Raw genomic sequence first — 11,477 nt, 5'->3', positions numbered from 1 at the left:
TGACGTCATATCATCGGTGTACACACTGGCAGCTTTTTCTCATCGAGAGCATGGCTTAACCGGGACCTTGGGCTAGGTTTCCTTACTGTTTTTAATTATTCACTATTTAACTAATTTGAATTTTATTATGATCGTATAAACATCTAGTGTGACGTTTCGTGACGTAAAGAGGAAAAAAACGTGTAAAACAACAATTTTGGAACACTATATACGGATCTGTTCATATGTTTAATGGTGAAAATAACGGCCCAAATAGACACTGATGATGGCATTCGAAATTGCCGAAACGTTTGAAAATAAAGCATGTCGCTTTTAACGTCTATTTGGGCCGTTATTTTCAGCATTAAACAACAATTATTTTCCAACTTTTATTATTTTTTCTTACTAACTACTTTTATCGCCTCTCATATATTGCAAATTACCGTTTGGATTTTTTTACGTCGGTGTGAGTGTTTCATGTGCTGTTATTGCGTTTAATATGAAATTACTTGAAAAAAAACTTTTTTTTTTAGTCATTTCTTTCTGCAGAAATAAAAAACTTACTTTTCAAAGAAGGCTATAGTATCTTGCCTTACTCTTTTCAGAATTTAATAGATTTTTATTAAGCAACCGTTGGGAGAAATTCAAAACTGTCTTTGGGTAGAATTTGAAGCAAAAAAGTTTTGTAAAAAAATTAAATTGCGGCAAGGCAACTCTTGTCTTTTTAATTTAAAAAAAAACATAGTTTTTTCAAAGACTTAATTTTTTCTTGAGCAACCATTTCGAACAATTGAAAACTGGCTTTAGGTAGAATTTGATGAATTTTAAAGCAAAAAAAAATATTTGACTTAAAATTGAAATTTTGGCAATGCTATAGTGTTGTCTTTTTAATTTTTCAAAATTATACTTTTTCTAAAGAATTTAGTTAATTTTTCCTAAGCAACCATTTCGAACAATTGAAAACTGGCTTTAGGTAGAATTTGATGCATTTTGAAGCAAAAAAGATACAGAATTGAAATTTTGCCAAGGCTAGTTTTTGCTTAAAAATAAAAATAAGGACTACCGAAATTTGAGTTTTCCATTTTTGCATTTTTCTGGGAATTATTTTTAAATAGCTTGGAAATTTTTCAGAACATAATTCTCTCGAGAAAAATGTCATAGAAACTTTAGGGATATGTATTGCTGCATCTTAATAAAGATCAATCTCACCCAATGTATGTGCGTCTACAGTTTATTTTTAACACGGGTAAAATACTACTGCAAACGAAAAAGTACGTGTGTCGATTGGTCAGTTTAATTACAAGGAATTACAATCACAAATAATACTTTTAAAGCTCAAAAATAAAGACCAGTGCAAAGTGTTTGAAGAGAAATAGCGATTGGAGAACAGTGATATAGTGACAGTGACATCACTGCAACAGTGAATATGATTCAGTATCAAGACACAATTTTAAACAGAATAATGCTAAACATTATATTACAAATTATACCAATGAACATTATACCACAAATTAAACCAAAAAAATATATATAAGCAAACTATAACAATTGCTATGGTTGTAAACGAATATTTATTTCAAATAAATAACTGTGTGTGTATTTTTTTCTGTGTGGCCGTCAATTATAAATTTCAGGATTTTAAACCAACTGCTTGACGGAGTACGCTTGGCTTGGACGAAAATATTGTTTAAAACAGCAGCCAACATTGCTACGTTTTAGATATATCATTTTTAATTCGAACAAATTTGCTCGAAAATTGAGGTTACTTTTTTATTATACGTGTTTAACGGTTAAGTTATACGCAAAGTTTTTTGAATTTAAGGAATGTTAAGACATTCTTATTAAATCAGTGAAGAAAAGTGCTAAAAATGGCATTAAAATGAGCGTGACAAAAGCTTACTAATATTTCCAAACTTAGATTTGATCAAGAAACACAAGTGCATTAAATTATTCCACATTACAAATTGGAAAATAATTACAAAAGTGTGAAACTTTCTGTGAATGTTCTACATAACAAACGTTCTTCATTGAAAATACAATCAACAAATTTGAACCAAAACAACATCTATCCATCCTGCTGATCCGTGTCAGCAGAGGCCTTCTCTCTTTTCTTTTTTTGTCTTTGCATTCTCTCTTTTATCTTCCTCTCTTGAGCCGACTTGTCCAGCATCTGGGATGTGCTCTTAGGAGCAACATCCTCTTCATTTCCTCCTCCTGGAAGCACTCCGAGAGCCATGTTGAGCTCTTTGGATGAGGAAGGGACTTCCGGGTCATCTTCTGCTTCTTCTTCCTATGGTTAAACAAATAAATAACTAGTTTTTATTTGTTTTTAACGAAATTCTACTCAAAAATTGAGAAAAAGTTTAAGCTGTCAACTTAAGAAAAAAATTAAAACTTGAAAATATTAACTTGAAATATGAAAAACCAATCGTTATTCCATTTTTTTGGCTTATCTTGTTGGCCAGAAGTATGCATTATGTTCGCCATGGGGTGATCCTGCAAATGACATGACAAGCCGGATGAAGTCAGTATTAAGAAGGTATGATACGTAGTGAGCAGATAAATAACATTTTTTAAAGAAAACAATATAATAAATGTTGAACTATTTTTCTATAATACGGCTAATATTGCTTCCAAGCGACTCTTACCAATGTAGGGGGTTAAATCTAAAAATGTATTAAGTATGCATATTTGCAAAACGGTAAAAACAAGTCTTCTTCTATCAAATGTCATCAACCACTTATAACAACGCCTTGCTATTTCCACAAAGCGTATCAAGTAGACTGCGAAACACTACGAACTCGGCTACGACAATTCGCCTTTCGTTCAATGTTATCCATGCTTCAGTTGGAAAACATGCAATAAGGACAATAGGCGTGTGAGAAGGTCGTTAATGAAGGCGTATTTAACACTACGCGTCTTTGTAGTACGTTATGTGAGTATAGGAAAACAAAAAGTAGGAAAAAGTCAAAGAAATAACCGATAGACTAGGGCGTCTCTTTAGTATACCATGCCTGGCAGCAACAACACATTCACGTTATGCGAGGTAAGAACACTACAGAAATGCGATTTGTTGTTCAAGCCAGCAGTTAACTCCAATTCACATGCTCCGAAAACACTAGTGTTCACAGTTTATTACTAAAACAAGTGGTTCTGAACCTCAATATTTCTCGATCCCCTCACAAAGAACCCCAATACAAGTTTTCCTTTTATTGTAAAACAAAAAAAAAAAAAAAAAAAAAAAAAAAAAGTGTAAAAACATGAATTCGGTTTAAGGTCGTTATTTTTGGTATTTGTTTATCACGTTTATTTATTCATTAGGGGACATTTAAGTACTTCAACACCCAAACAAAGTCATTTGCTGGTTGATTAAAAAAACACCCATGCATTAGGCCCTTAAGAACCAAATCCTAGAACAGTGGTTCCCAATATTTTATGGCTTACGACAAACCCGAAAAAAATAAATATACTGCGGCACAACCACACTAGAATTTAGTTTAGTGGTTTACTGTTTAGCCACAATAAACCAAACTAGGACAACCCAAATCAATTCTAAGTGCAGTAAATAAAATTTTGTTTATTGTTGTTAATCACATATAAAAAGTTGTATCGCAAGGCTTGCCAATAATAGCCAAAGCTTTATTTTTAAGAAGTCCCAAATTTATTACAGCACCCGATTAAGAACTATGTCCTAGTACGATCCGTGATAAAGTTTGAAAGTTAGAGTGTGGCAAAGAGTCTTCTCTGTCGCCTACATGTAAGCAACCATGCATATGCATTGCATACATTATATATACAGCCTGTTTAGTGTCATGCCAGGTTGAAAACCTCTTCTTCCATGATTTGATCTTCTGAGATGGCGGGAAGATTCCACTGAACACGACGTCTCTCCAATTGCTGGTCATGTTTGGAGGTTTTGATATTACAACAACCGATTTTCAAAGTAGAATGATATTTATAAGGGCAACTTTGCGATTTTTGCTATTAGGTTGTGCTAAATATCGTAGGACTATATTGAATTTGGTCGTCCCTTATCCCAAAAGTCCTCCTTAACCCAAAAGTCGATTTTAACAAATGTTCTGACTTTGATATTTTTTTTAAATGTTCTACGAAAATCAGTGGTTTGTGTTCGGTAAAAATGCTATTATTTCGGGTGTAATTAATACACTGCAGTCAAGATCAGTTACCTTATTTCAGTATTCACTAAATTTCAACGCTCTTAAGCAATTTAAATTTGTTGCCATATTTTAACTGAGAAGGACATTACCTTCTTCTTCTGATGTCTAAAAACGTCTAACGCTTCAGAGAGAATAAACTATGAGGAACAATGTCCTTTAATAATTTTCCGTAATGCTAACGAATTAATTTGTTACTAGTAAAAAAGGTTCGCCAATTTTAAATTAAAGACTCATTAATAGCAATTTACCTTCTTCTCCTGGTGGCTAAAAAAACTTCTAACCTTCAACGAGAATAAATTATGAGGTACAATATCCTTTAATGATGTTCGTAATGTTCAGTAATTGTTTGTTACCAGCAAAAAAGATTTGCCAAATTGAAATCAAATACTCATTAAGTGCATTTTATTTTCTCCTGATGGCTAAAAAACGTCTAACGCTTCAGAGAGAAGACATCATCAGGAGCAATGTCCTTTAATGATTTTCCGTAATGCTAACGAATTAATTTGTTACTAGAAAAAAAGGTTGGCCAATTTTAAATTCAAGACTTATTTAAGAGGACATTACCTTCTTCTCCTGATGGCTTTCCTCCTGAAACTTCTTCTGAAGCTTCTCAGCGATCTTGTTCATCCTCTGATCATCCGTCATCCCTGATTTAGACCCGTCCTCTCCCCTCTCAAGGATCGCCTTAAAGTCTTCCGCTTTCCTGTAGATTATTGTGGTTTAATCAACCAAAAATTAATAAAGATACTATAGTATGCACAAATTAAAAATGTGATTTCGCCCTGAAGCTACCTTTGCAGTAGAACCGAATAGTCGTAAAATATTGAAATTCCTTCGCTTTCCTGGAGATTATTGTGGTTCAATTTGAATTTCATAGGGACTCTTCACCTTGAGCATTTTGGTGTAAGTGCTTTATGACTTAAATACTTGTGTAAGCATTCTATGTATTGAGGTCAAAGGTCACTGAGCACCTTGTGCCTTGGCAATGTAGTTGTGCACATTTGTGTAAGCTCACCTTGTTATCTTAAGTGTTTGACAATGATGTTTTGTTAAATAACAAAATTGTCATAATTTCTGCATACTGATAAACACTTCGGCATCGGAATGGAATGGAACCACTAGTTTTCACGGACGTCCAAAACTTTTTTCAAATTAATTCCACGACTTTTTAACTTTAAACTTTTAGAAAAACATAGAGATTTCAAAGACTTTTCAAGTCACAAATCATCTCAAAGATTTTTAAACATATATTGCGGTAACCCCGTAAATTCTAATGTTGCAACCTGGCAGGTTAATTTAGAACGGCATATCCCCTCTGTCCACCTTTAAGAGCTAACCTGCGTTGGACCGCGGTGCAGCATTTGTCAAACAACCCGACAGCGCCACTATTACTCACACATCGCCAATACAGAATTGCCACTCAATTATATAAAAAAAATTAAAAAAATTAAAAAAAATTGTTTTTCTTTAAGTTCTTTTTTACAAAACAGTATAAAAGTTATGGTCAACACGATTAACTTTTTTTAACGGCTCTTTCTTACACAAAACATTAAATCTGGACATAAAATCAATTCAAAGATTGTATAGCAACACAACCTGATTTTGGTGCAAAAATGTCGCATTGTGATCCGCCATTATTGTGATAAAATAAGCAACAATTGATAAGTTATCATGTCAAAGTGTAACGTTTGTTAGATAAAATGTGTTTCAGCGTTAAAAAAATACCTTTGAGCTGTAGAACCTATTCAAGATAAATAGACAAAAACAGTCCGATTTTAATAAATAGCAAATTTAGACAACCAGGTCAATTTAAACTCAACAAGACTTTATCAAAGAATACGAACTTTGATCATTTCTCTAAGCAAAATTAAAATAAAAAAAACAACTTTGAGCTGTAGAACCTATTCAAGACAAATAGATTAAAACTAATGGATTTTAATAAAAAGCAATTTTAGACAACCAGGCTAATTTAAACTCCACAAGCCTTTAAAAGGAAGACTAACTTTGTTCCCTTCTCCTTCATAGTCATGGTCCTCTCAGTCCTGATCTTGCTCACTCGCTCGATTAGCATCGTCTTCTGTCTGCTCATCCTCAGATCCATCCTCGTCTTTTCCCGCTCGTGCATCTGGAAGAGCTCATCCGCTTCCCGCAGCGTTTTGTTCTTGCGATCCTTCAGTCGTTGTTGGATCTGGAAGAAGACGGGAAGACTGATAAGGAGGAATAGAACAATGAAGGCAGGAGAAAAATGATTTAGTTTCGTGGGTTTTTGAGTATGGTTGAAGTGTTGTTGGTGTCTGTGTTTGTTTGTGCGCGTGTGTAGGTGTTGGTGTGGTTGTATGTACGTTCTGTATTCATTATTGTAAATGTTTTGCCTGCGTACGATTCAATGTGTGTGTGTTTGTGTGCTTGTGTTTGTTTGTTTGTTTGCTTGTGTGAACGTGTGTGCGTGTTGTTGTATTTCGGTATGTGTACGTTCAGTACGTACTATTTTAAATGTTTTTCGTGTGTGTTTTGTGTTTAACTCTGTGTTTTGTATGTGTGTATGTTGTTTGTCTAACAAGATATTTTGAAAAATTACACTTGACAAAGAACAAAAAAAAATATAATCGTTCCAGCCTAATTCACACTTTAAACTAAAAAGTTTCGTTTTTCTTTGTTAAAACCCTCCAATCCCGTCAAACAACAAGATCAGCAACTTACATTTTCCCTCTGTTGTTTCTGCGCCTTCTCCTGTGCTGAGACGAGAAGCTGCGACCTACGGAAGATTTCCTTCAGTTGCTTCTCTTTGTCTTCCTCGGGAACAACCAGTTTAAGTAACTCTCTGGCGCCACCAGACGACGGGCGAGTGGACGGATCGCGCGGAGCCGGCGAAGCGGAACGCTGTGATATGATTGGACGAGAAAAGAACGTTAATGGTTTGAGTTAATCGGGGCACCAATTTTTTCTCGGATAGTTAAAGCTTTTTTGAGGTACATAAATATATTTATTGATTATCATGAAAATTTGGTGACTATATATAATACGATAAAGCGGGACTGGCAATTGTGGAAGAAGTTTACTGTTACTAAAACGTATTTTACAGAAACACACAGATAATTAGATTTAGAAAAGGCTGAAAATAATCTGGTTGTAAGAACTTTGCGGAAAAGCTTATAACCTAATGGGAAATTTTACATTTAAAAATCATCATCGCCCTTGAAGAAAACAGAAGTTTATTTCGTCATAAAAACTTTTCGAGTTTGTTTTTTTGTAAAGAGAAAGCACCTTTTATGACGTCAGAAAATATTACTTTGCTAACCACACAAACTTATTCGTTTCTAGCAAGTTATGAAGATCTTAAACGCTTTACTAGAACAACATAACACAGCGTTCCCTTTCACCTTCGCCTCGACGTTCTTTTCTTCTTCTTCCTTCTCTTTCGCGATTCGTCTTTTTTCTCTTCGCGCGGCAAGCCTCTCTTCCATCTAAAGTTTAAAGTGAAGATTAGCGTTACAAACCAAGAAATAGTAATATTCAAAAGTTATCAGTCTCCGTGTAAGTATGCCGATAGAAGGCAGGGTTTAACTTTAAAGCATAACGTGAACATAAGAACTTTTTGTAGTTTCTTTTCTTTTCTCTCACAAAATAATTGTGAATATTATGAATATATATAGTCATGGAAGATGCATTTTTTGTCTCACAAACGAATCATAAATATTACGAAAAAAAGCTGCTGAATGTTCGTTAAAGAATTATAAATTATGATAGTTTTCATTTTAACAAAGAACTACGAATTAAATTTTTCACATGACAAAAGAATCATAAAAGAATGATTTTTTATTTTATAATAAAAATATGTATGTTGTTTCTCAGTGAATAAACTTTACCCACCACTGATCTCATGGATGTTGCTCTCTGTTCATCCTGTGTCTTCCTACTCTTCATCCTTTCATCTGCGAGGAGCACCATCCCGGCTGCTGCGTGGGCATCATACTCCGACTCATCTTTCATCTGCTTCCGTTCACGAATCCTCTCACGGATCTTGGCTCTTTGTGCCTCAAGGTCGGAGGATAGAGCCTGAAGAAATAAAAAGTAGTACAGTTGCGTACACCCCTGAAAAGCGCTTTACTGGGGGGCGCATCTCGACTTAATGCCAGTTGTTGGTCTTATTTCTAGGACGGGTTACAAAATCTTGCAAAATGTTGATCAAATTTCAACATTTGTAAGTTCGTGTGAACCTTGTGTGACGTGAACTTGCTTTGTGACGCACAACAACTAAAGTTATGACAGAACAAAGGTTTGGCGCGCGTGCAGTTGCGCGAATCTTATAAAATAAGGCCATTCGAGATGTGACGTCATGTCTTCTTGCTATTCCTCAGTGATTGTTACGTCACTTAATCGCTTTTCTGGGGGGGGGGGAAATCCGTGGTAACCGGTCTCCACGTGTTCCACGTAGAAAAAGATGTCACAATCTGGTTTCTATGATGCGATTAGAACAGCTGTTTCCCAGACTGGGCCGTGCAGCAGTTCCAGAGGGTCCGCAAAGAGAATTAGCCTTTAGATTTTTAACATTGGGTCTTAACGAATGTTTTTAAACATTATCTGTCATCATTATTAGTCTTAAGTTATGCTTTATTATTCGATAGCGTTTTATGGTGTCTTTTTGACATCAAAAAGCATCTATTATGCTGTACAACCTGGTGCTATCAGCGAATCGTTCGCATTAGTTAGAAAGTTGTTACGTTACAAAGAATCGTGACTGCACTAGTGTACAACAATAAACATGGGACAACTGACCCTTGAGTTTTTATAGGGCCGTGAAATATTCGCAAAAGGGGTCGACCAGGCATTTTTTTTTAAAGTTAAGGAACTGCTGGTTTAGGTGTTCTATGTAAGGCTTAACTTGTTTTAATTGTCATTTGTTGAAAGCTATCAAACCTAAAATGGATTTCGGTGTGTCTAATTTGAATAGATTAGCGAAAAATTAGCACTAACAAAGCAACTTGTCTAATAAATAAAAGATACACACACATAACTGTTCAACAACTTTGATCTAGCACTTCTGAAGTGGAATTTTGACCCACGATAATGGCACACGTAACATAGTACACCGAAAAGCCATTGCAGACTAATCTGTCGATCAACGAGCAAGGCAGGCCAGAAACAACACCTAGCCTGCAGTGAAGTTCGAACCCACGATTTCCAGGCATAGTTCAATGAACTTAATGTCAACCTACCGCCTTCTTAGCAGCGTATTGTCTTTCTAGAGCCGACATCGCGGCTTCGGTGTCAACATCTTCGCCCATTGCCTCTGAAAACATAAAACAATCGTAATATGTAACAACTTAAAATATAATGGAGTGCTGCTCTTCCAGCAGTATATATAATCCTGTAACAACTTAAGTTAGATTCTCAGGGTGTTAACGATTTCCAATTATACAATTTGTTGACTGGTATATAAAGCTTTGCTATCCAGGACTACAATTAAGGATGTCGGATAACATCAGATCGGAGCCGATGCCAACTGGTAGCATCGGCATCGTTCGATACTAGGCTGGTATCGGTGCCGATCGGATACCAAATTAATAGACATTTTAGTCATGATTTTAAAACCACGTCCACAACACCAATTCTACCTTGGAAGGTAAAACTATTAAAAAAAAAAAACTTGTAACGCTAAAGCAATTTTGTTTAAAAAACCTAAAAAAATACCTCCGGATGTTTAAATTTCATCTATTTCGCTTGTTTAAGCTTATTATTGACGTCATTTGGTATCAGATTTCTAAAACTTACCTAGTATCGGTATCGGGTTAAGTGTTAAGTATCAGAAACCCCGAAGAGTAGCATGAATAGTGAGTATCGAACATCCCCACTACTGTTGCCCGGTAATATTACCTTAATACGTGGTGAAACATAATATTTACCGCACAGATAAACAATGACTAAATACTAACATGAAAATTTCCTGTCCAAATTTTAACTGTTCGAATTGCTTACCTTCAGTATCAAAAGAAAGCATTGGATTAGATCGTTCAATTTTTGTCCTAACGACCTAGTGTCAGCCATACTATTAACCCTGTAACTATTTGTATTTGTCGGCTAAAGGTTGAATCTTCGACCAATAACAGTTCTCTATGATGTTTTTAAACGTCACTGAAACATTGTTATTTTTTAAAATGTGAGTGTGAATAGCTGTACAGTTACGTCACAATCACAACCCACTCTTTTTCTCCAGGTCTTTCTTCTCTTGTTCCAGCTCATCCTCCACTTTGCTCATTTCATCCTCAATCTTCTCAAGTGCTTCCTTCGACTCCTGGTCGATGCTCCCGGTGGAAGGAGGACGCTGCTCCGTGTCTGGATGAGAAAGAGCAAATAAGGAAGAGCGAATGAGGAAAATTCAGTAGTAGGATAAGTCAAATAAGCTGGAGCACAATATTTTTGAATTTCCCACAAACAAAAATATTGAGCCAAGGCTATCGTGTGGTTCTCACCTTGCCAGGGTAGAGCCATCCCAAACACGACCCTGCATATGTTGTCGTTCCAACATTCACGCCGAGATCGCTTCTGGTTGTCAGACAATATCTCCACGTACTCGTCGCCCTGGCAACAAGACACAAGCGCATGCGCAGTGTTAGCTTAGTAACCATAAGGAGCTTGGCTAACTCGCCATTAAGAAAAAACCTAAACGTCCTAATTTAGTTCTACTACAGTGGTGGGCAAACTTTTATTGTCGCGGCCCAAAAGAATCTTTTTAGAGTTATTGAAGGCCAACTACGTAAAACTACTACGAAAACAGTGGCGGATACAGGGTATTTAAAGTTGAAATATTACACGGCGACTTGATGGGCAAAACGTTGTTATGTCATAATGTAAAACATACTATGAAACGAAAACAATACGGTACACGCGAAGCGCGAAAATTTTTGTGTTTACATAGTTAAAGTTAACAAAAACATAGTTCGACAGGCTCTCAGGACCACATTTGTCACGTGGGCCTTTCCATGCTGATCCAATATAAAAGTTCTATGCCACGCCGAATTTTAAAACAAAGTGCAATGGCTCTGCGGCCCACACTTGGCCGCGGCCCACAGTTTGCCGAACCCTGTTCTACTACTTGCTAGTCACCCTGACAACCAACAGTGCGCAAGCGCAATATGCTTTTAATTTTGCCAAGTATGGTTACTTAATAAATATAAACCTTTGGTAAAAGACAAGGTTAAAGCAATTGGTTTGAAAAGAGAAAGTTGGGAATGGTGGTCCAGCACATTTACAGTTTCCATTTCCTTTTGCAGTCAATATTTTAACGGTTTCGCACCATAAAGGAATTGCACTTGTTTTTGG

General features: G+C 35.8%; 1 protein-coding gene across 1 annotated transcript in view; it reads right to left on the bottom strand.

Moving 5' to 3' along the window:
- Positions 1-1,315: 1,315 nt before the first annotated feature.
- LOC146163123 (uncharacterized) overlaps positions 1,316-11,477 on the bottom strand; it is a 46,775-nt gene continuing 36,613 nt past the window's right edge. Inside the window, exons 43-51 of the mRNA XM_083382896.1 lie at positions 10,628-10,736; positions 10,359-10,490; positions 9,374-9,447; positions 8,028-8,213; positions 7,538-7,621; positions 6,858-7,037; positions 6,161-6,345; positions 4,722-4,860; positions 1,316-2,269 (exon numbers count right to left, since the gene is read on the bottom strand). Coding sequence (XP_083239022.1) covers positions 2,045-2,269; positions 4,722-4,860; positions 6,161-6,345; positions 6,858-7,037; positions 7,538-7,621; positions 8,028-8,213; positions 9,374-9,447; positions 10,359-10,490; positions 10,628-10,736 — 1,314 coding nt within the window. The 3' untranslated portion in view covers positions 1,316-2,044. The remainder of the gene's footprint in view (positions 2,270-4,721; positions 4,861-6,160; positions 6,346-6,857; positions 7,038-7,537; positions 7,622-8,027; positions 8,214-9,373; positions 9,448-10,358; positions 10,491-10,627; positions 10,737-11,477) is intronic.

Source organism: Ascidiella aspersa, chromosome 2 (genome assembly GCF_963924565.1).
Source record: "Ascidiella aspersa chromosome 2, kaAscAspe10.2, whole genome shotgun sequence".
Classification (NCBI taxonomy): Eukaryota; Metazoa; Chordata; class Ascidiacea; order Phlebobranchia; family Ascidiidae; genus Ascidiella; species Ascidiella aspersa.
Note: the sequence above shows the minus strand (reverse complement) of the source record. Positions and strands in the feature narration are given on the sequence as shown.